At 35.6% G+C, this 24,863-nt stretch overlaps 3 protein-coding genes, 1 long non-coding RNA gene and 1 pseudogene across 5 annotated transcripts; 2 read left to right on the top strand and 3 right to left on the bottom strand.

Annotated features, from left to right (window-relative positions):
* Nucleotides 1–750: 750 nt before the first annotated feature.
* LOC125223094 (BI1-like protein) lies at nucleotides 751–2,613 on the top strand. The gene is made up of 4 exons (XM_089069952.1): nucleotides 751–1,093; nucleotides 1,797–1,910; nucleotides 1,994–2,151; nucleotides 2,232–2,613. Exons 1-4 carry the CDS (start codon nucleotides 826–828, stop codon nucleotides 2,433–2,435), a joined length of 744 nt encoding a protein of 247 aa, XP_088926078.1. The 5' UTR covers nucleotides 751–825; the 3' UTR covers nucleotides 2,436–2,613.
* A 630-nt stretch (nucleotides 2,614–3,243) lies between these two features.
* On the bottom strand, nucleotides 3,244–4,741 carry LOC148927197 (BSD domain-containing protein). The gene has a single exon (XM_089069813.1). The coding sequence runs from the start codon at nucleotides 4,638–4,640 to the stop codon at nucleotides 3,441–3,443; it is 1,200 nt and encodes a 399-aa protein (XP_088925939.1). The 5' UTR covers nucleotides 4,641–4,741; the 3' UTR covers nucleotides 3,244–3,440.
* A 1,268-nt stretch (nucleotides 4,742–6,009) lies between these two features.
* LOC148927196 (uncharacterized) lies at nucleotides 6,010–7,602 on the bottom strand. Its single transcript, XR_016137660.1, has 2 exons — nucleotides 7,114–7,602; nucleotides 6,010–7,040 (listed from the first exon to the last, which is right to left on the bottom strand). It is a non-coding gene; the product is annotated as an uncharacterized LOC148927196 (long non-coding RNA).
* A 4,284-nt stretch (nucleotides 7,603–11,886) lies between these two features.
* On the bottom strand, nucleotides 11,887–13,255 carry LOC148927195 (uncharacterized; annotated as a pseudogene). Its single transcript, XR_016128731.1, has 2 exons — nucleotides 13,095–13,255; nucleotides 11,887–12,320 (listed from the first exon to the last, which is right to left on the bottom strand). The product of XR_016128731.1 is annotated as an uncharacterized LOC148927195 (transcript).
* Nucleotides 13,256–17,121: 3,866 nt separating this feature from the next.
* On the top strand, nucleotides 17,122–22,400 carry LOC125192338 (squamosa promoter-binding-like protein 7). The gene is made up of 10 exons (XM_089057239.1): nucleotides 17,122–17,850; nucleotides 18,386–18,558; nucleotides 18,778–18,992; nucleotides 19,077–19,151; nucleotides 19,259–19,366; nucleotides 19,759–19,876; nucleotides 20,507–20,642; nucleotides 20,828–20,984; nucleotides 21,143–21,676; nucleotides 21,895–22,400. The coding sequence occupies exons 1-10, from the start codon at nucleotides 17,330–17,332 to the stop codon at nucleotides 22,183–22,185; spliced, it is 2,328 nt and encodes a 775-aa protein (XP_088913365.1). The 5' UTR covers nucleotides 17,122–17,329; the 3' UTR covers nucleotides 22,186–22,400.
* Nucleotides 22,401–24,863: the final 2,463 nt, after the last annotated feature.

Genomic DNA, 24,863 nt, shown 5'->3' with positions numbered 1-24,863 from the left:
CTTATACACCTTGCGCTCATCTACGCCCTCTTAAATCTTGTATGTTTAGGAATTGTATGGTTGGGGGAAAAACTTTATGTTTATATGACGCAGCTCGAACGCGAACCATGACTTCAACCATCCGATAATCGATATTAAATGAATGTTATACTATTTGCTTGTAAATTCTTAACTTTCGCCAATTTTTGATTCTGCATGCGACATACCAGTTTTAAAATCTGCTTGTAAATGATCAAACTATCGATTTGTTCTTATTTTACCACTCATCCAAATTTCCACGTTGGCATAAATTAATGACTTATTTACATGACACTAATAGACGTCAACCAAACTGTGTCATATCAAAGGCTGCAAAATAATGTCGTACCATGAAAAATTAATTCATTTCATAAGTTGTATTCATGTTTCTCGTTTCCCACTTCCAGCTCATTTTTTCTTGATATAAATCATAAAAAATTATTTTAGTTTGTATAATACAATATCGTTTCACTGCATGTAATGTGACGTTGTTATTGTTGACGTCCAATAACGTGGCGAAATTAAATTATCAAGTTATGTCAATATTAAAAATTTGATCAGTTGCAAGATCATATAATCCAATACATTTTACTAGTTGACATCCTGTAATCCAAATAATATGATTAGTTGCAAAATTAAAATTAATTTATAATTCAATAATTAACAAGTGGATGGGGATAGGGAAGCGAATTACCACGAATCGAATAAAAAAGCGCATCGCATTCCATTTCTAAAATCTAAGCAATCGAAATTTGTAGAGAGAGAAGGAAAAACCGGCGAGAATCATCCAACGGTCAGATCTGAAAGATGCACACCTTCACCGCCGTCAGTACTGCCGATGCCTACAAGGTCGGAGACATTGACATAGAGTCCGGGGAGCGCCTCTACCCCGGAATCGGCCACGGTGAGAATCTTCTGCGATGGGGATTCATACGCAAAGTCTACGGCATACTGGCCGCGCAGATCCTAGTAACCACCGCTGTCACTGCCGCTACTGTTCTCTACACGCCGATTAACGACCTCCTTCGCGCCAATTCTGGCTTCCTTCTTTTCCTCGTCTTCACTCCCTTCATCTGTGAGTGCGATCAATGTTAATTGCGCAAGGATTGACTATTTCCTCCAATGATTGGTCAATTTGATGAATTGGTCACATTTGTCATAGAAATTTTTTGATTACACCTCGTATTGACCTATGTTGATAGATCTGGGAACTGACTCGCATGAGGTAGGTTAAATTTGCAGATGTGAAGCTGATTAATAGGTGCATATGTTGATAGATATCATCTGAATGTGGTCTATCATACATTCAAGTCTGACCGTGGAGTATATATGATATGGTTCATCTTAAAGTGTTCGATGATTCTCCTGATAATGGAATATCTAATTATTCACAGTATCTGTACTGAATTATGATTTTTCCTTCACCTGTGGGCTATAGTTCACAAATCATGATTTTCTCTACCAATGTATTGTGTTTTGTTAGATTGATAGAATGTGTAGGAAGTTAACATGAGTATCTTGATGCATGTTGCAAACTGTTAGCTACACATGCTGTGTTATTTACTGATAACTACGATTAAGTGACTGTTTCTTCAATTTACATGAGGTTTATGTTGTGCATTTCTCTATCTGATTGGAACATTCTAACTTACAAATATGATTGTTCCTATATGATGTCTATCAAGTACAGAGGAGCAGTTGCATCAAACAATATTGATTTTAATATGTTCAGGGTTTAGGGTTCGGAGCATTTAACAGACATTTGATTTGTATGACAGTGTTGTGGCCACTCCATATCTATCGCCAGAAGCATCCATTGAACTTGGTTTTCCTCGGGCTCTTCACTGCTTCTATGAGTCTAACTGTTGGAGTGAGCTGCGCTAACACTGAAGGTTGGTAGCTTACTAGAAAATCGGCAGAGTTCGACACAGGGTGTTTGTTTGTCTAATCCTTCCTACTCTGCCATCATGTACAGGAAGACTTGTGCTTGAAGCTTTGATATTGACCTCAGCTGTAGTTTCAGCACTGACTGGCTACACCTTCTGGGCTGCTAAGAAAGGAAAAGACTTCAGCTTTCTGGGACCAATCTTGTTTACTAGCCTGTTCATCTTGATCTTGACCGGTTTTATTCAGGTACTTCCTCTCTTTCGCTCTATCTTTCTTTCCATATGTTGGAATTAGCTGTTTAATTGTATTCCATGTCGTAAATGCAGATGGTATACCCATTGGGATCTACCTCTGTCGCTGTCTACAGTGCGATCAGTGCCATAATCTTCTCAGGATACATTGTTTATGATACTGAGAACCTAATCAAGCGTTTCACATACGACGAGTACATCTGGGCGTCGGTCACCCTTTATCTGGACGTTCTCAACCTGTTCCTCACCATTCTGCGGATGCTGAAACAAGATAACTGAGGCCACACTCTAATTACTAGTGCATAGACTCTGCTATGTGTTTAGATAATTGAAGTGTTTTATTTTGGTTGATGTGGAAACTGTGAAAATGTTAACGTCACTGCACTTGAGTTGTGTGCTCGAACAAAATATTATCCCAACTTACATGTGTCAATAAAGAATTCACAATTTGACTCTATTTTTTGTTATTCCTTAGAAATTTATGAAGCAAATGATATACTTTAGAATCCACTGTCACTGGATAAATGATGCATCATATGCCCCTTATCTTGCATACAACTCGGAAACTCTATCACAGTTTCCAAATACTTCATAGATTGCATGCGTTTCATTGCAGAACTTTATATTAAAAATGGTGTCAATTTTATCATTTCACCCTTGCCTGTAATCTAAGTTCTTTAATTTACCACATTATCAATAACTTTTGTTTTTACTACTGGAAATGCTTATTAGAGAGGGAGTACGTCAACCCTTCTCCTCACCTTCTTTCCCCCTCCTCTGCCGATCACCTCCCCCCGTTCTCCTCCGTCTTCCGCCCCCTGTGCTGCAACCTCTTATCTTGCCTTCATTGAGAACACCGCACACACAAGAGTGGCTCAATTTACAATTTGGAAGGTGTAATTAATATTTCAATCCGACCTTTGATCAATCTATTGATATTACATAAGACTCCCTTCAAATTATAGCATGTGGTAACATGAATAGATAAAGGAAACTCCTTTTTCGCGCATGAAATTGCACATTAATATGTCAATCAACAGTAAGAAGTTATATTCAGTGCATCATCTGAATACTAGCAACAAAAACATAGGTAGAAAGATTTAACATGATATATAATCAAGAAATGAGTCACGGTTCGAATCCTGACACGATACAATTGTTCCAAAATGGGATATACACAATGTTAAGAATAGAATGGAAGCATTAAAAGGTGCATAAAGAGCTAGACTGCATAGTGTTATCAACATTTGGCAGAATACATTACTATATCATTCACATGACAGGTTAAACATGGTGGTCATCATCATCTTCAATATCCCAAGTGAGCTCTTCATCATCTTCCTCCGCAGCAACCAACTTCTTCCTAATATCAACATTGCTCTCATCACCACTCCTAATATCTTCAATCTCATCCCATCCAAGATCGTCTGCGTGCGATGACCGTTGGCTTGAGATAATCGAGATATCACTCCCAAGCTTCCCATCAGATGAAGCCTCCTTCTCATTGCACACTGATCTCCCCCCCAAACTCTCATTTTCATCCTTCACACCCGACACACCACCACCTTCGTCATCCCTTCCTCGTTCCTTTTCTTCATCTCCATCCCCCAAACCTTCCACCCCTTTTCCCTTCTCCCCCTCCCCATCCTCCTTCAACTCACATTCACCATTATCCTCCTCAGCATCATCGTCATCGACATCCCAACTCAATTCCTCCTCTTCCTCCCCGGAAATGGCCCTCTTCACCATCCTCAATCTGGCCTCCTCCGCTCTCACAACCCTATCAACCCGATAAAAGTACCTGCACCAAAACGTCTCCTCATCAACCTTAACCGGCACAACCTCACCGTAAATCTCAGCGACCGCGCCCTCCTCCCCGAGCAGCCCCTCAATCTCCCCCCTCCTCTCCTCCAACACAAACCCCAACCTCCAATCGGCAAAGCCACTCTCCTCCACTTCATCAATATAAGTACGGATATCACATTGCACGGCGCGGACCATGGCATCAATCCTACTATAGGGCTTAACACTAGCACTAAAACCCAATTCCGCATCACGGCTAGCACTAATTCCTACGCTATTGTCATCATCGCCCTGATCCAAATGACTATCATTCGAGGCAAAGTTCAAATCCTTACCGATTATGTCGGAGACTGTGGAGCCCACGTTGTCAATCGCCTGACCCACGGCCTCGAGCGACTCCTGGGCGATGGCGGCGCCGGACTCGAGGCGGGCGGGGAGGTCTTGGACGGCGCGGGTGGCGGCTTGGCGGATGACGGAGGTCTCCTTTTTTATGCCGGAGCTGAATTCCTGGAGATCTTTGTAGTAGTTGTCGATTAAGGATTCGGATTTTGAGGCTATGGTTTTGAGGAGGGAGGATCCGATTCCCCAAGATGGGGCGGGAGAAGGGTTTGGGGAGGTGGGGGTTGTAGGTGGGGAAAGGGAGGGGGTGGGCTCCGAGAAGACTGATTTGAAGAAGTCCATCGGAGTAGAAAGGGAACAAATTGGTTTAGCGATGGTTTATTGGGAAGAAGGTGATAGATACAGATCGTCGATGTGTATATATACAGGCGTGTGATTTATATTTTACTCCTACAATTTTTGTTTTTTGCAATTTAATATATATATTGGCGACCCACTACTGTAAATCAATAGCGAAACATATATTTTGCGTCAAATTTATTTAATGTTGAATAGTACTCCACTTACTAGTATATTTTTATTTATATAAATGTAACTTTTGAGTGAAACGTTTTTAAAAAATGTGCAGTAGATGTCAGTTATAGAGGGCAATGTTAAATTAGATTTTGAGTTGTTCCAATGATATGCTACTGGTCTTTTAATTTTCAAAATAAGCCTACAATGCTAGAAATGTGAAATCGAAAGTTCAATGATTTGTTTCTTTGTTAGTTGCTTCTCATAGTGCTTAGAATGGAAAAAATAAGTGCAAAGATTAGATACTAAAAAATGAAGGATACAAAGTAAATGGAGATTCAAGAAGAAATGCCTACAGGAGCTGAAGTTCGCAAAACATAAAATGCAAATGCAAAACAAGATATTGCAAAAAAGAAGGCAGGTCAACATATGAAAGAACTGACCTTCAAATAATTCCTTCTGGTCACATAGTTAGCAGATGTCAATAACTTTTTATATAGCCAAAGAACTGAAAATATAAAATCATTTATTTCAGTCAGGGTACATATATACAATTTCCACATTCTCAAGGGATGTTAGGTTTTACAATTTCCGATGCTTTTTAATGGAGACACAAAAAGTTTAGATGCATGATTTTAATTTGAAAATTACACATTTCCTTGTTATTATTATTTCTAAAAAATAATTTCAGACTTTAAAAATTAGAATATGTTTGGTAGTGTAATCCAACGAAGAGGACATTTACATATGCTCATACCAAACAACAAAAAAGTCAAGCAACTCATGATGTTTCTCCATGTATTGCTCACAGCAATTTAATTACAGCTTTAGCAAAATAGACCAACGGTGCACTAAATTTTGTCGTAGCCTTCATGGCCATTTATATACTCTACTTAGCTGTGGAATGAACATATCTGCATACATTTCAACATTGCTTTTGCTTTGTTGGAAGGTAGGAGTACATAAATCACTTATTCCCTACCGTCCCATTAAATGTCTCATATTTGATCGGTACAAATTTTGAAAAATTGTTTGACTTTGTGAAGGAAAGTGGATAGAAAAAGTTAATGGAATGTAGACCTTAGTTTGATAATGAATTAGCTAGTGGAAAGTATGGTCTATTTACAGTAAAAGTGAAATGAAAAATTTATTAAGGAATATATAAGGAAATATAGAACATTTAATCAGACCTAAGACATGAGTTCCAAAAAAATAGCATTTGAAAAGCCAACTTAGTAATTTGTCAGCACTTGGTTCTACTTCACCATCCATCCCCAGATAACATAGTTATATATATAATCTTCTATAATCTTCTCAACTTAGTAACCATAGTGGAGTATAACATAGTTACATAATCTTCTCAACTTCTTCCATGGCTATGACTGTGACGGCAACAAACTAACAGAAGATGCTAGGGATTTTAGTGGACTAGTAGTTTTCCATGACTACGACACATATAAGTAGTAGCGAAAAAGAGGGGTGTACCAGGCGGTGAGGAACTAGTGACCACAAATCCATCCATTCCGAAGGACAAGCAGCACCACCTTAGTCACCAACCGGAGGGGAAGAAGATTAACCACTCCGGGTCTACACGCACCTAGGGCATCGACGGTTTCTTTTTTCAAGAGGAGAACTCTCGGCGAAACAACCTTCTCCCACAACTGTCTCTGGTCACAGAGATGAGTTTAGGGTTGAGATCGATGGCGCGTGTATCCCGGCCCCACAACCCATGCTTGCACCCTCCCATTTCACTCCTTTTATACCCCCTTTCAGTTTGTCTGTCAACTCGATGTGGGATACCCAAAAGAACACTATGTGAATAATATCAAAGCCAAAAGATTCTCTTGCTACAGAACTAATTTTGAAGGCGATCAAATTCAAATTCCGATCACCCTAGCTACATTATTTGTTTATCCAGTGACCCTTCGATTTTCAACGGGGCGATGTATCTATCAGGAAGAACCAATGGTCTCCAGTGCACCCAAATTTCATTTACAAAAATATTAAGTGTTAGTAAGTCTTGATCATTTGATTTGACATAGACAATGAGGATATATACCTTTAAGTTTCCATCAAACAGCCATGAACTGAGCTACATGTGATCCAAATCCACCAATTCACCCTTCTTCCACAGTGATTAAGACCTCGTGCAATTTGGCCAAGCTTCGTATAAGACCATGATCCTATTGCTTACAGAAACGAGCATCCGCTAAGTTTCTACCAAGCCAGCTGCACCCAAACACCTCTGAAATGCTGTTCGTTTACATAGTCTTAATAAGTAGTACTAATACTAATAATTTACCATGGTATTTATCTGCGGCTTTCTCCCTGCCTTTCTCAGTTACAACATGGATCAACACTGGACCTGTCGTTTTCTCAGGTCATCAAGGTTGGACAAGTCCGAGCTCTTCAAAGAGTGTCGATGATCAGCCAACGAGCATACTCATCGACTTCTGCAGCCAGCTCGTGCATAGGCCCTCCAATCTGCAAACAACAACCTCAACAAATGTCAACACCATTCTACTGATGCTAACCTTAGCGACTTCCCTTAGCTCTCTGAGTGGCCGGTTTTACTGCAACCTACTCAAAGCACTGTCAAGGATCCCACAGGAGCAGTTGGTAAGGAAACTTGCTTGTTGTCATTAAGAATAACGATCATGTCCGCGTCATGTCAATTGGAAATATATTGTATAGTAAGAACCTTTTTTTCATGTGAATTGGATAGTTGATGGTATCTAAAAGGGGAGTTGGAGGCTTTTGTGACAAGTGTTGCACACATTCCTGTTGAACTCTTCCTATCCTTCAACCATTAAAAAACCAGTAGAAAACAAACATTTCAATCAATTGTTGCAATCCTAAGCTTCCAGCTAAAGATAAATGCAGCCTATTCCTATTATACACCCAAGAAATAAAATAAAGTAGTCAATAGTTTAACAATGATAGCACACAAGATTATCAACATAGTCAAATACTCATTTATATACTCCAATAAGAAAATACTTGGGACCTTATTATTGTCGCAGAAAGGGTGAAAGGGTAAATCTGCAGCATTGGTGTGCTTTTGATCATCTGCAGCTACTAATCCTTTGCACATATTCCCAGAAAATGTAAATGGGCATAAAGCCATCTTTTGTGTGTATAGACAGCTCAAAATTTCACTTCTTCAAACAATCAAAGATTGCAGATTTATCAACTTTACTTTCTATTCATGCACACTTCTTGTCTCTGTTTTTGAGCTTCTCTCAATGAACACTAGCCAGTGTGTCTAGGTGTGTGAAAATGATGGGAATGTATGAAGGGAGAGAGAGAGAGAGAGAGAGAGAGAGAGAGAGAGAGATTGATAACAGATCTATATTCCCATTGGGGAAGAAAATAAGAGATGAGGGTGTCTATTTTTAGTATTTACGCATCATCTCTGTTTGTGTCTCCACACAAATAAAAGCTGGTTAATGCTTTTATTCAATCATGCTGAATTTCATCTTAAATTTGGAATTTGTTATGTGCATCGCATAATATATAAACATGCACCAACCATATAACGTTTCTTCTTTTGTACCATCTAAAAAAACGGAGATATTATTTGTTGGTGTAAGTGGTGCTGAATTACAAAAAATATTTATTACTAGCCTTTCTCTCATCCTTTCAGTTTTGCATTTACTATCTTTTACTATCACTATCATCATTTCTGGAAATGGCATGTTATCTTCATATTACCATTTTTTGTTCTTATAAATTTTAGATATGGACTTCCATTTTAATAATTATCATTATTGATGTTTTCTGTAGGGATAGCACTCATAATTTGGACTTGATTTCACCTTTTGAAGTATAATCCAATTCAGTAATTATCGTTTAGGCACTCGTAATTTAATTTTGACTAGATTTCACTTTCAATATATTAAAATCCAACGGATATTAAGTTGTGATTTATGTAAACATGCCCTTGTATATTGTCTTTGTTATCATATTTTAGTTTTTTCCCATTAATTTAGTTAAAATTTTACAGAAATATAAGGGATAATTGTTATTCGAACTTATGTTTCTTACTTAATGTGTGATTTCAAATTCACTTATTAAAGTAATTTTTGTCGCACCCCAAATAAAAAATTCTGCCAATAATGAATTCTATAGGAATAAATGTAATTAGTTGTTAGATTAAGTGTTAAATGATTTAATGATCATATACATCGTCTCTATTTCCAATTATTTAATTATATACTAGTAGTTTTAAATTTTTTGATAATGTATTTTTTAAAAAATTTTAATGAAATTCTAAGATAATGTTGCTTGGCTGAAGTGGTATGATGTAAGAAACATGCAAAAAATGGCAATTGTATAACGCAAATGGGGCGGCGGCTGCAAGTTTTCCTTATCATCATAAAAATCAAAGCATTAAAACTTGTATTTGTAAACTAATTCAAATCTCTTTGGGGCTTTATACGGAGTATTTATCTACAAGCAATTTGATTTTTGCAAAGTCGCGCTAGAAGAAAATGAAGGATGATGACTCAGCTTTCATTTGTTCAAAACATTAAACTCTATGTTGTTGACTATGGACATAGAAATAACCAAATCATAAGGATCCAAGCCAACAAATTTGGTTGGAAGTGCCATCATCAACTAGGGTGTCCAAACAGATAGCGGGCATCGGGTAATTTTAAACCCGACCCGATACCTGCCAGGTATCAAATACCCGCTACCCGAAAAAATCGGATACGGGTTCGGGATCGGGTAATCTAGGCATGGTAATATCGGGTATCGGGTATACACGAAATACCCGCAATACCCGATTAATTATTGTTTAATGCCTTTTTACCCAATACTTATAACTACACAAACTCAACCAACCATCCATTCCACCTCCGATGTGGGACTACTAAAAATTCATGCAAGAATGAAACATCTTTGGAAGAGATTATTATAAACACAACGTTTACTAGAAAAATTGATGGTTGAATGTTTTAACTATAAACATTGTTCATTTCTATGATACACAAAACAAATGCTTATATACAAAACCCTATGTATATATGTATACATATTTTTGTGATGAAAATTGTACAACCAATCAACCAACTGAATTATATAGAAACAAAAAAAGGGTTATTTAAGGTTATTAGTTCTCTAAATGAAAATAAAGAAACAAAAAAAAGTCGTGACAGTAGCTATAAAATTAGTAAAATATTTACATATCTATTTGAAAATACTTGATGAAATTTCCTTTTGTAAACAAGATTTACAATCATTTTTATTCAAGGATTTCTACTTGTTATCATTATTACTGGAGGTATAGACTATAGTGCTAAAATAAAGAAATTATTTCACCATTACTTGTCCATATATTAATTAATTAATAGTAATATTTAAATAAAAAATAAGTAAAGCTAACTTTTATCATCCAGTATTAAATAAAGTATTCAAGTATTAAATATTAAATATTTAATGTTAACTTGTATGGAATGCATGCTAATCCCATAATGTTAATCCCACATCGGTCATGTATAAAAGAATGAATTAGACAAAATCTATATAAAAATTGTAGTGGTCCATTGCATCTAGCAGCACACAGCGGGTGCAGATACCCGCAGCGGCGGGTTCGGGTATCTGATGCGGGTATTTGGGATACCCGTTTAGCCTTGTGGGTCGGGTTCGGGTACTTAAAAAGTGATTGTTTCGGGTTTGGGTATCCGTTTCGACACTCCTATCATCAACAGTGATATTAGTAGAAGTTGGGCCAAATCACAATGCACGAATTGACTAGAAATTTCACATGGATACAACAAATGGGATTGAAAGGCCCAAGAGTGTCCATAGTGGTGGTCCTCTTGGGCATACCCAAGCTACCATTTTTTAGGCATGCTCAATAAACTTGACCCTCCCCATGAAAACTTGGTCATCACAAGATAAGTGACCTACTTCTTTTGGGCACGAGATTTAAGGAATGGTATTTAAATAGGTTAAAGTGGAGAGAGTAAAGTATAAGAGAGGGAAAAGTGGAGGAGAGAAGAGAGAATAAAGTAGATGGAGAATAAAGTAAGAGAGATGACTTTTTGCTAAAAATGGAAATATGTCACTTATAGTGGGACAGCCCAAAAAGGAATATAAGTCACTTATCTTGGGACGGAGGGAGTACATTTTTTGTCATGTTTTAATTTAGCTAGAATAAAAATTATATGCCTATAATAATTAAAAAAAAATGCATACTTTAAAATTGAGTGAATTGAAATCAAATTATTGTCCTATTATAGATAGGGGAAAATTATACAACGAAATTTTTTTAAAAACACTTGTTAGGATGCCTTGAATCATTATAGTATGAAAATTGTAGAGAATAAAATTTAGGGTGTAAAAATGAATGTGAAGTGAAAAATGGATGAAAGAGTATATATAAACAAAAAAATGGGAGGAAGTAATATTTATAAAACAATTTTCGAAATTAAAAATAAAATAAAATTAAGAGGTCCAAGGGCCACGGCTCTCGGCCCCTGCAGTGGCGAGCCGAGTCGCGTGCCCAAGGGCCTCGGCCTGGCCGAGAGCTCGGCCCTCTCTCGTCCACCCCCCTGGCCCTCGTCCACCTTGCGCCTCGGTAGTGGGGGGTCGCGCCTGGGCCGAATCCGGGCCAAGGGCCGCGGCCCTCCCTCTGTGGATAGTGGATACTCTAAGCATCTAGAACCGATGGTGGACATGGGTATCAATCAAAGCGTAATTGTTTTTGCATTTTGGCTATCCTCTTATTAACTTGCAATTAAACCTATTTTCACATGTAAGGGAAATAAAAGTTTGGATAGATGAATGGGAAGGCATAGCTTTCAGATTTGACTCGTGAGCATGAACATCAGAAAAATATGAACAAAGAAACAAAGCACGATAAGGGCAACACAGTGTCTATTGTTGGTAAGTATAGTTTAACAAGTGTTTTTCAAGCAAGTTTCTTCGTTGATCAGGCAACTTCTCCTAAAGGCTAAAGCAACTAGGAACCAACTAGTGTATTGAGTCGACTAAAATATTTACAGCCGATAGTATCAATGAGATTGGGAAGCAGCATTGCATTAAAAATTTAAAACCGAGCAAAATCTTTAAAAGCCAATATCAAAGCCAGCGGATGCCACATTAGATTCCAACCTAATCAATGTATCACGTTGAAATTTAAACTTCATACGGTATTATAGGAAACACGTTCCAAGACTTTCTATCCAAACAAATAGCATTATCAATCCAACATTATTCTATTCAAAACTAACAGCATTATCGGTTCACAGCAAAAGGCAAGCAGAAACGCACATGGTGCCTGCATATAGGAGCTCATACTCACTTCATCTTTGCCTCCGTGAACAAAACATGGCGATTGACGCGAGGATCATACTTTCTGAATTCCAGCTTGATATTGTTGCTATGGAGCCTCTTCGTCTTCTTCACGACATAGAAGAATCCAGTTCCAGCTGCCGACACAAGGCGAACCAACATAGCACCTGCCTTCTTCTTCTCTCCCATTTTTATAGCTCAAAATCACTGTTCAGATTTTAGGGCAGCCAGAAATTAGGAAATTAACTTCAGCAGCCAAAATTTGAAGCATCTCAAGATGAGCAAAACTCTGATACTAAAGATAACACTTTTATCACGGAATTCTTGTATCCTTCCATACATATTTGCCTCTAGTTTCTCTATAGTCTCTAATACTTCCCAAATAGGAAACTATATTGATCAGATGATATACTTAATCGAATTTTCCGTTTGCATTTCATAAGAAAAAAAACTACCATAGTTAAAAACAAACAATAAATATTCATACAATTAAGAAAAATTGCCGACCAAAATCATTGAAGACATAAATTATTCTTTGCAATCTCATTTGAAATGGTATAGCCTAAACCCAAAAAAAAATTTATAAGTGATCACGCATTATAATCATTTAACTGATTTGAATGCAACGCTCTCTACATGATTTGGTGCAGCTCTAGCCGACACCTATCGGGTTATTCAGTTATTCGATTTCAGGTCCGGCTAAATGGATAGGTCAATCACATAATCGAAATTAAAATAAAAATAATTAAAAATATATACATTGAACGAGCATTTCATCGAACATTTTGTATGCAATGAACTTCATGTAAATGAATTCTCATATAACAGTGCATAAAACAGCCAACAACCTCACCAATCAATTTCAGCATCACACACACCGTCACAATCACGCAAACAAAAACAAAACAGAAAGAAATTCGAGCCCTACATTACACAAAAAAAATTGAGCTCTAATCCCCAAATTTGAGTCAAACAACCAACCTCAAGCAGGGTCAGTGGCGGAGGCTGACGGGATGAGGCGAGGACCGGAGGTTGTGGCGGGTAGTGGAGGAGGCGCGGCGGCGCGTCAACTCGATTGCAGCGGAGCCGGAGGTGACGACTCAAATAAAGCAGTTGAAACAAGTATTTTCAGCCCAATGTTCACTTAATAGCTAAACAAGACCATTTTTTTAATTTAATTTCAAGGCCCATAAGTTTGAGCCCAATTTCAACAAAATTATTAAGATTAATGAAAAGTTGAGTGGAATCTAATGAAATTCTATAATTTCAAAGCTTGTTTTGACTTTGATGTACATATCATAATAATATTATAAAAATGGCCGACCAAAATTATTGAAGGCATAGAAATTAGTAGTAATGTTTATAATAATTGTTTAACTTAGATTGGGGAAAACTAAACCAAAAATAAATAATAGTAGTACTATATGTGATCACTTAAGTCGTACGCAATATGATCATTTGAGTGCAACGACTCTCCTAATAATTTGGTGCAACTGTCCAACGACCTTCAATGTACCCTTATAAAATTTAACATTAATTAATAAAATTATGGTTAAATCTGCAATAAGATAATGGTTTTGGGGGTTTTGACCCTTTATGCCTTGCTTAAGTTTGACGTGAAGAGATGGATGTGGTTGATATGTCAATATATATTTCAAAAGTTTGATTTTTTATTTGTTTAATGATAAATTGTGACATTGATAAGTACGAGTATATAACTTAAAATGCAACAACTTGTAGACAGCTGAAATTGAGCACTAAATAAGTACGTATTTTTTATTTTGATTTATTCCAATCATGATTTTTATATATTTACAAATTATTGTCCTCAATTAAATTTTATCAATTTATTATCATAAACAATATATTATCTTAATAAAAATTAACATAAAAGACTCATTAATATATATGTGAACAATAAGTTAAATAACTTACCAGGTCGACCTTCACATAGCTTGATAAAACAGACACACTAGTCGTGAGACTTTAACTTAAAAGCTCATCAACATTACAGAGAATATTACAAAAGTAAGGGAATCATTCAATTAAATTAATGTGTTTGATTTACTCCAAAAGTCGAACATGTGGAAATCATGATTATGAAAAAATATATATATCGGCACCTTTCCGTGAAGCAGAAAATTAAAATATCTTTATATGAGATCATACGATTATAGGACTAAGGAGCCCCTATAAATTATGCTTAAAAACAATTTCTTAATTAATGAACGAGTGCAATCATGTGTCTCTCTAAGTTCACTTTTTGGCAAATAGTGCTCCATATTTTTGGTTTAATTATCTAGTAAAAGAGATTAATTATTGATTATTAGTCCGTTCGGTTTGAAAAATTATATCTCATGATTGAATATATATGGCCATGTTTGATTTTAAAGATGATATCTCGTAATTGAATATATATTGGGCATGTTCAGTTTTAAAAATATATATATCTCATGATTGAAAATACATTATGTTTGGTTTATGAAATTTGATCTCACAACTTAATCCTATATGGCATGATAATAACTCATAGTCACCGTCTTTGCCTAAACTAATTAATCTTATAATTTAATCATAGATGGATAATCATATATAATAATAAGTAATGGCAATCAACATCGTAACATTTGGTTCATAATCTCACGAGTTGATAATCATATAATAATGAGTCAGAGTCACAAATTATTATGTTTGGTTCATAAGATTGAATTTCACGACTTGATAATAATATAATAATGAGTCATAATCATCTCATCCATTTAAAATTATATCACAACTTAATTCTAAAATAAAATAATAATTGCATGATAGTTAATTTTAGCTACCAAACAACACTTATTTATTTTATTCACATTATGTTCGCCTATAAATTTTACTCCCTCCGCCCCTTATTAATTAACAATTTTACTTTTACTATTTTTGATAATGAATCTCATATTTCACTAAATCATCATACTCATATTTTATTACAGTATAAAACTAATATATACAAGTATAGGTGAGTGATCAATTGCTAACTCATCATTTAATTGCTAACTACAATTAATTTAAGGCCATAGGATTTTAGAAAACGTGTGGTCTATAATTTGCCACGTGTAATTTTCGTTTTTATTAATTAAATCGAAAAAGATAAAAAAAAACTCCAAATCAGGGTTTTGGAGGAAAATGTCAATATAGTGTTCCGAAAATATCAACTAAATGCTTTGAGAATGTCAACACAATGCTTTAAAAATGTTAACCCATTGCTTATATTGACATTCTACATGTATTATATTGACATTATTTTATATAGTATGTTGACATTTCTGCTTGTACGAAAAAATTAAAAATTTTCGATTTTTTTTTTAATTTTAATGTCGGAACATATGCATGTATGATATCGTTGGAATCCTTATGAAATTATCTTTAATTTGATATATATTATATGAATTTAAAGTTTTGGGATTTCTTTTAAAAGTTAGTTATAACTAAACATGTAGTTAATTGACATTAATACCCCTATTGATATTTTTTGGAATTAATCATATGGCCTTATTGACGTTTTTCGTTGATCATATTGACATTTATGGATTAATGATCTAAGTCCTCAATTTGAATATGTAATGGCTATTATTTAGTTGTAGTTAGCAATTAAGTTATGAGTTAGCAATATAACACTCCCCTACAAGTATAATTCAGATTTCACTATCTTTTTCCATCCAATTTTTACTATATTTCTTAAAATTTGGGCTAAGTCAACCGATTTCAATTTATAAGGAAGGAGGAAGTATGAAATATTCATCGGGATAAAGATACGTGATTCTTCAGTCCTCATGGGTAATAATTATGATTGAAAAGTTTGAGGATAATAATTAATCTGTATTTAAAATATTAAGAGAAAAATATCGTCCAAGAATAGTGGCAAATTGCTAAACATAATCGTAGTTAGGTTATGCTAGCTTGTTTATGCTTTTGTTTATATATCACTGTCAACACTCAAATCAAGATTCCACATTTACAAGCTGCCTTAGAGCACTCCCAATGGCGTCGGCGAAAACTCGGCGACTTTTCGCCGAAAATCGCCGAGTTTTCGCCGACCAATGAAAGGAATTCGGCGAAAAATCGGCGATTTTTCTCCCGATTTAACGCCATCCGGCGATTCATCGCCGAAAAATCGCCGAATCATCGCCGCCCACTGTGGGCGCGATTCGGCGATAATTCGACGTTTTTTTATTTTTAACGGCTAAATTTGTAAAAATGAAATGTTGAGTTAGGGAGAAATAAGGGAGAAATAAGGGAGAAACCATTGGAGCAGTTGGCTAAAAGTTGGCTAAAAACTGGGGATAAATTATGGTGCTGATGTGGCGCTGATGTGGCAGAAATAAGGGAGAAATAAGGGAGTTTTAAGGGAACCCATTGGGAATGCTCTTAGGAGTTAATCATTGTAGTAGGTGAAGTTGACAAAAGTAAAGTTTTTATATGAGGTCGATATTTGTGGTTTCATAATAGTAAAACCTAAAAAGCTTTGAATGTGAGAAGATTGTTCTCCAATCACTCACCATCCGAGTTATTTTAGCTCAAATTATTAAGTAGTAACAACTTGTAATATGCAAACATTCATATTGGGGATATCACACATATAAGAAAAGAAAAAGCCCTATAAAGTTAAATTAACCCATATCTCTAATTAAATTTCATTAAAAGCTACTTTATACTACTGTAAGTAGAATATTAGAATCATAAAAGAAAAATTATTGTATATAGAAAGAATTACTAAAACCATTATTTCGTGTGAACTCATCTACTCGTAGAGAAAAAGTTGTTGTATCCTATATTCAAAACTATTTAATACTAAGATAGATTTATATCCCAATCATTAAGAAAAGTGTAAGCCATTCATTAATAGAGCTAAAGACAAATATACATCGCCATTATTTAATTTATATTTTACATAAATACAAATACAATAATACAGCAGAAAATATGCTACGAAAAATGTGAAGTAATTAGAGATATTAGAGAGATTGAATTTTCAATGGCAACATTATTCTGTCATCACTAGTTGAAATTTCTCAGACAGTAAAGGTCTTCGGTTAACCATCTACACACCTACCGCCATCACCTGCAACCAAGTCTACCTTGCTTTATAAATCATAGATAAATCATCAAGATCAAATTTTTTCGTAATCCCTCCTCTCCCACTCCGCCAAATTCCCGCATTCCGCCGCCGTCAAGAAATGGAGCACAACTCGCCGCCGCCAATCCCTAGCCCAGTCTATCTCCCATCCACGGCCGCCGACCCCACGGAATCGGCCCTCTTCGACTGGTCCGATTTCCTGGATTTCGACATCGACGAAGCCCTCAACACCCCTTTCGCCATTTCCGAGCCCGGGTCAGGGCCGGAGCAGGAGCCCGGATCCGACCAAAGCCAGCAGTCGGAGAGCCTGGGCCGGGTCAGGAAGCGGGACCCGAGATTGCTGTGCCCCAATTTCGTGGCGGGCGTGGTCCCGTGCGCGTGCCCCGAATTGGACAAGAAATTGGAGGAGGAGGAGGAATCCGCTCTCCCGGGGAAGAAGCGGACCCGCGCGGTCCGGGCCCCCGCCGCCGGCCCGCTCCTCTGCCAGGTGCCGGGCTGCGAGGCCGACATCAGTGAGCTCAAAGGCTATCACAAGCGCCACCGCGTCTGCCTCCAGTGCGCTCACGCCGCCGTCGTGGTGCTCGATGGGGAGAGCAAGAGATACTGCCAGCAGTGTGGAAAGTAAGTTTTTTTCCTGTTGATTTTGATTTTGTGAGGATCGATTTCATCAGTTAAGTGAGAAAATGGATTTGGGTGGAAGTGGTTTTCTTCATCGAGTTTCATGATGGTTATTGGAAGTTGGTCACCTGGTTCCCTTTGTTATCCAGTGCATTTAGTAATAGAACATTGGGTGTGTATTGCTTATGTTGATTCCTTTGTCAATTGGATCTTGCTTCCATCTCACTTGGGATATTAGGTTTTCAAATTACAAGATATTGGTATTTCATTTTCTGCACTGAACTAAAAGATTGTCGTTCATGGTAATGCTCCTTCGAATGGGGATGCAGATTTCGATATGCAAGTTGAATTGAGGCTTATATATGCCTGAGTAAGAGTAGTGAGGAAATGAATCACTTGTTTCATTGAAGCAAATCATAATTCAACTCAAGTGTAATAGAGTTAGCAGAAGTTTTGTAGTACTATCTTTCTTGCTGAAGTTAACTTACCCCCCCCAGGCAATTTTTGCTTACATGTCAATATGTCATGATGCTGGCAGGTTTCATCTCTTGTCCAATTTTGATGAGGGTAAACGAAGTTGCCGGAGAAAATTAGAAAAACACAATGACAGACGTCGAAGAAAATCTAATGAGTCTAGAGGAGGCACAGATAAGGAACCTCAACAGGTTGTCTTGGTTGATGATGTCAAGGAAGATGATGATGGAGGAAAAGGTATGACAGTTGTATATGGTGTAGATGATAATTTGGGGAATGCTTCCCAGTCTTTAGATACTTAAATCTTAGAAGGAACCTAAGATTACATAGCGCTAGAGATTGAAAAATTATGAGGAAATATTGCTCCACCATATGTTTTTTCTTAAACGGTTATGGGGGCATTAGCTAGCATATTGTATGTTCTTGGCCATCCTAAATGAATTGTTGATGCTCCAGATGGCGCGAGTCCGAGCAGTCAGATTGAAGAAAAGGAAATATTGCTGAAATCAGATGGACATGTCACGGCAGTATCTTCCGATCCAGATTCCCAGAGTTTTCTGGGTGAGAGGGTTGCACCGTTTCCTGTACCCGGTGAAATTCATACTAACGGGCATAAGCACAGTCCAAACTCTAAACGCGCTGCATCTTACAGTGACAATTTTTCCTCCGTGGTAACCAATTATCTTATTCATCCGTCTTTTATTTATTTTTCACTCTAGCTGAGTTTATCCCTTTTGCTTCTAAACTCCTCTCAGTGTCCAACTGGTCGAATATCCTTTAAGCTGTATGACTGGAACCCTGCTGAGTTTCCTCGACGGCTGAGACTGCAAGTATTCAACAGATTCTTATTGCAGTTTAGTATATGAGGGAGATAAATCTATATTATCTCTGTCAGTGATGTGACGGGTTTAACATTTTTCTTACTTTTTTTTGTTAGATATTTGAATGGTTGGCTAGCATGCCTGTTGAGTTGGAGGGGTATATCCGTCCAGGTTGTACAATTTTGACAGCTTTCATAGCAATGCCAAAGCCAATGTGGCTTAAGGTAATCCCGGATCTATATTCTTCATATCTTGCAAATATGGACACTTGTAAAGTTTTAGTCCTCATCCATACAGCATAAGTTGAGCTAATGACAAACGTTATATATAGGGAGGCTGCACTCTAAATGTAGTGTCTGAGAAACTAACAATGCTAGTTAAATACTTCCGTGTTGCTGTTTACAAATACGTTGATTACATCAATTGGATATAACTCCTCTAAATAATCAGGATTCATACACGTCTTCTTGTATGATATGGTAGTTCATAAATAGTTATGATCCATGCACGCCCCTTCTTGAATAATGTATCTAGTCATGGTATGGTCATTTTATTGTTAATTACAGGCCTTACAGATATCTTATTCTTAGCTATTCTGTATTCTTGCCTCGAGCAGTTATTGGATAAACCAGCTTCATGCATAAAAGAACTCATCGGCTCGCCTGGGAGCATGCTATCTGGAAAAGGGACAATGCTTGTTTATGTCAATGATATGATATTCCGTGTCACAAAAGGTTGGTTTGAGTTCTACTGTATGATTAATGGTCTTGGTTTGTTGACATCTGTGATCACCCATCAATTTATTTGTTTATTTTGTCAGTTGCAAAGATTTAGTTGTATAAACTACCTTCAAAGTTTATTGTAGTTTAGTTCTATCGATTCATGAACGTTACCTTCACAGATTTTGTAAACTGACAAGGAATAGATTGCTCTGTTTCTGGATTGAGCTTGAAGCTCTTACAATTGTTTTTGGATATGTTCTTCGAATTTATTTTGCGGTTGCAGTTGTCTTAACGTGTACGGAAGTAAACCGTGTTTTACATTTTCTGACTAAAGATGAATAAATCAACTTTGAATTAACAGCAGGCACAAAATTAAAAACTTTTGTTATCCTTAAATTGTTCGTATTTTCAGTCAATAATGCATGCCGACCATTTTCAATTAATAATGTATGCCAATGACATAAGAGTTAAGATTCTTTAAGAATATTTGTCAACATTTAAGCACAAGATTATGATATTTTGAGTGGGTGGGAATAAGTGGAACAGTTTTTTCCCCGGAGTTATGGACTATTTTGATACACTGAGAAGAAAAAATTATCTCTATTTACCTTCCAATATCTTGCTGGATTCTTGTGTAAACAGATGCACATTCAGTAGTACCAATCAGCATAAAGGATAAATCTCCTAAGCTTCATTATATCTACCCGACTTGCTTTGAGGCCGGCAGGCAGATGGAGTTTGTAGCTTGTGGAAGTGACCTGCTCCAACCTAAGTTTCGGTATATATGGATTCTACTCCTGATAAGATATTGCTTGACTTTATTTCTTAAGGTTTCTTCTTTTTTCTGAGAATACCTGTCTTTCGTATGGCTTTACCTTTTCCGATCTTCATGTAATATTTCGATTTCATATTAATATGGATTTGTTCAAGGTGACAAGTTGTTTCTTTGATTGCCTCTGGCAGATTTCTAGTTTCTTGTGATGGACGGTACTTGGCGTACAAAATTTGTGTCTCGTCTCTGTGCTGTAAGAAAGGAGAGACCAACTATTTTAACCATCAACTGGTTAAGATATCTGTTCCTGAAACCGACATGAATCTCTCTGGGCCGGCATTCATTGAGGTGAGAACTGTGGTTGACTCACCTTTGCTCCTTCTTTGTTAAAGTATAAACTAATTATGCGGTTGTTTCAGATTAAGGATAAAAAATCATACGAATTGGAATGATAAAACACTGGCATAGTTGCATTTCCTTATTCCTTGATTGACCTGCTTGTACAGGTCGAGAACCAGTCTGGTCTATCAAACTTCATTCCAATCTTTTTTGGCGATAAAGAAACTTGCGAAGAAATGGAGATCTTGCAACGAACCTTTGATACCTCAACATCCTCCCAAGAACAACCTGCGTCACTTTCAAGGCCTGCATGCAGAGTCCTGGCGTCTAGACAAACACGTTTCTCAGGGTTTCTTTTAGATTTAGGATGGTCGTTGAAGAAACCAGTGTCAGGGAAACCGTTGACATCTTCAGACGCACAAAGATTCAACTATTTATTAGACTTTCTGATAGAGAGAGGGCCTTCTGTAATTTTGGAGAGAGTATTTCGCTCGTTGGAATCTTCAATACATAAAACTGACGTTGCTGAAGTATCTAATTCCGATATGAGGTCATTACAGACAAAAATGGGGATTGTACGGCTTATGCTTGACCACAGAACACAGGATAGAGGTTCTGCAGCGACATCTGCATTGGATGGAAATGTTCAACATCAAAGCAAAGATGGTCGTTTCGTTGTGCAAGCTAGTGCTACTAAAACGGTATGGTCACCAAATTTCCTAGGTTTGTTGCATATTCAGTTTATCAATAATAGATATTTACCTAAAGTAAAACATATTCTTAGAAGTTCATGTACATGAATTTCAAAAAAGACCCAAATCTGAATAAGAGGCAATTGAGCAATTCTTGGTATCACTTATAGCAGAAAAGCTAAATGCAACTGGCATTTGATGTTGCGGTGCCATTTTAAACTTTGCAGGAAAAGCTAGACAACAATCCCTGGGGCAGAGAGGCTTCATCACTAGATGCCGTTGCTGCAACAGCTCCTCTCATCAACAAAGAGGTGGTCATGAATGTCAACATTCATTATCGGCCACAAAAATCACCCAGTCTCATGTCATCACGAACATTTCTAACTTCGCGGCCCCTCATGACGGCTGTTGCTGCCGTTTGCATCTGTTTGGGAGTCTGTGTTGCCCTCTTCCACCCTCAAAAGGTCGACCAGATCGCCACTACTATCCGGAGGTGCTTGTTCGACAACCCTAAATAGGTACGGCCGTCTGTCTTGGCTACTCTGTAGTCGAATGTACAGCACGTTGCACGTGGATCTTGATTGTGCATCTTGCCATATAGCCTTGAAGATAGTTGTAATCTTAGGGTTTTTTTGTAACTCAGTTGGTCATGATAATGGTGTACCTTGTGAACTTTCTTCTTGTAAGGTTTTTGCCAAGCTAATTCAGTATTCCTTAGCTGTGCGATTTCTCATTTGCTTGATCCTTAAGGATAAGTTTTTTTATCAAAACAATTTTTTTTGGGGCAACTATAAGTGCATAATGTCATAGTCATAGCTGCCCTCATCTAAAATCTCATAATCTCATAAATTCAGAAGAATCTGTTGGATAGATAATCACAAATGTAAAATAAATGAATACAAGAATAATTTACCTAGTTTGATAGTGCGATTTATATTTACATCCGAGAGTGATACCAAACCAGACGTTTCAGTATAATAATTTTCAAATGCAATTTTAATTCTAGTCACACTACTACTAAAAAAACTTACTTCTTCCCTCTTGCTGCAAGTGAGCAACTTCTTTTTCCTATAGAATTACTGTCCATAAAAATATTCTCATTTATGGAGACACGGGTTTTGATGAAAAATTGATAAACTAAGAGAAAGACTATTTTTTGTGACATCCTAAAATGATAAAATGAGACTATTTTTCGTGGATGGAGGGAGTATATATATAACTTCTGCCCAAAATAGATTACACATTTATCTTTTTAGTTTGTAATAGTATTTTAAAATGAGTGAACTACATAAATGGTACCTGATCTTTCACTTTCGCACGTAAACGATACCTGATCTTTATTTTATATCGTTTTTGGTACCCAGTGACAAAAATAACCCTAGGTACCAAATATGTGATTTTTTTTTTCATGGATGATATTTTTAGAAATTTCAATTAAATAGTACCAAATATGTGATTATTTTCTCTTCCTTTCTTATTTCTCTTTTTCTATTTTAGTTGCTTCTTTTTTTTTCTCATTTCCTTCTTTTCTTTAGTATTTTATCTTCCTTTCTTTTTTCTTTTTTTCTTCTTTTTTCTTTTTTCTTTTTTCTTCTTCCTTCTTTTTTCTTTTTTCTTCTTTTTCTTCTTTCTTTTTAGTGTTTTATACATACATCTAATTGCATTCATAATATAAATAAAAAAAATAAAATACCTAATTAAATTAATTGAATATTTTTTATTAAATTATTTTATACCATTTTAAGATTGAAACACCAAACTAAAAATATTCAACTCTTTCTATCATTACAATTTAAAATGTTAAATTTTTATTAAGGCTATACTTATTAGTTACTAATTTAACGTAAAATAATAATAATAATAATAATAACATAATATTATGTGATTCATAATTTATATAATTATACTACAATTATTTATTAATTACTATCAGTTTTTAGTATTATAACAATAATATTATTATAATAATTAAATATAATTATAACTGTAATTATATTTAAGTACTTTTGAATGATATTAAAAATGAATTAATTATTAATTTATAAAATCAAAATAATAATATTAATATTGATTAATAATAATAGTATGAGTATAAAGAATGAGAAGAATGAAAGAAGATATTATAATATCACTTTTGATACTAATTTTATGTATGCCCAAAATACCCTCTATGACATAAATGGGAAAATATATTTGTTTGAAGGGCAATTTGCGAAGAAAATTGTATCAGGTACCAAAAATGTGATTTATAGATACCAAAAACGATATAAAATAAAGATCATGTACCATTTACGTGCGAAAGTGAAAGATCATGTATCATTTATGTAGTTCACTCTTTTTTTAAAAAAGTTTTCTCTCACATCAATATATAAAAAAACTCCCCCCGTCCCAATCAAGATGTCCACATTAAAATTAAGAGTGAACTACAAAATTGGCCTCTACGTATGACAAGTCGAACGTTAGAGGTACCCATGTTTAAAAAAATGCATTGTAAGCCTCTACGTATGAGTATAATATTATTTCAGACCCCTTTTCACTATTTTGAGACTTTTATACCCTTTTCCCCTCACTTTTAACATAAATAAAATACCAAGGATGTTTAAGTCTTTCTCATTTTTATTACTATGTATTTTTTTATATTAAAATATTGTTTTCATTTAATCCATAAATATTGTAAATTTAATTAGATTGATAAATTAAAATACTTATCAATAGTTATCATAAGAATATTTATGTTTTTATTTTAGTTAAATTAAATAGAAGATGGATTGTCGAAATATTAGGATTTATGTTTAATATTTTAGTTAAACATCTTCTATTTAATTTTAATACTAACCTAATTGAAAAATTAGGATTTATTTTAGTTTAACTAAAATATTTTACTTCTTTACAATAGTTATTAAAGAATGATTTATGTTTTTATTTTAGTTTATTATAAGTATTTTAATTTATCAATCTAATTAAATTTACAATATTTATGGATTAAATGAAAATAATATTTTAATATAAAATAAACATAGCACCTAGTAATAAAAATAAAAAAGACTAAAACATCCTTGGTATTTCATTTAAGTTAAAAGTGAGAGGAAAATGGTATAAAAGATTCAAAATAGTGAAAAAGGGTCTGAAAAGATATTATACCCATACATAGAGGCTTACAATACATTTTTTTAAATATGGGTACCTCTAGCGTTCG

This window comes from Salvia hispanica, chromosome 4, assembly GCF_029641045.1.
Source record: "Salvia hispanica isolate PSC_SH4W2 chromosome 4, Shi_PSC_v1, whole genome shotgun sequence".
In the NCBI taxonomy this organism is placed as follows: Eukaryota; Viridiplantae; Streptophyta; class Magnoliopsida; order Lamiales; family Lamiaceae; genus Salvia; species Salvia hispanica.
The sequence above is the reverse complement of the archived record's forward strand: the minus strand, read 5'-3'. Positions and strand labels throughout refer to the sequence as shown.

Coding starts and splice junctions, on each gene's coding strand:
- LOC125192338 (XM_089057239.1), top strand. CDS start 17,330: ATGGAGCACAACTCGCCGCCGCCAATCCCTAGCCCAGTCTATCTCCCA. Junction 19,877..20,506: donor GATATTCCGTGTCACAAAAG/GTTGGTTTGAGT, acceptor TTGTGTAAACAG/ATGCACATTCAGTAGTACCA. Junction 21,677..21,894: donor AAGCTAGTGCTACTAAAACG/GTATGGTCACCA, acceptor TAAACTTTGCAG/GAAAAGCTAGACAACAATCC.
- LOC125223094 (XM_089069952.1), top strand. CDS start 826: ATGCACACCTTCACCGCCGTCAGTACTGCCGATGCCTACAAGGTCGGA. Junction 1,094..1,796: donor CGTCTTCACTCCCTTCATCT/GTGAGTGCGATC, acceptor TTTGTATGACAG/TGTTGTGGCCACTCCATATC. Junction 2,152..2,231: donor TCTTGACCGGTTTTATTCAG/GTACTTCCTCTC, acceptor TCGTAAATGCAG/ATGGTATACCCATTGGGATC.
- LOC148927197 (XM_089069813.1), bottom strand. CDS start 4,640: ATGGACTTCTTCAAATCAGTCTTCTCGGAGCCCACCCCCTCCCTTTCC.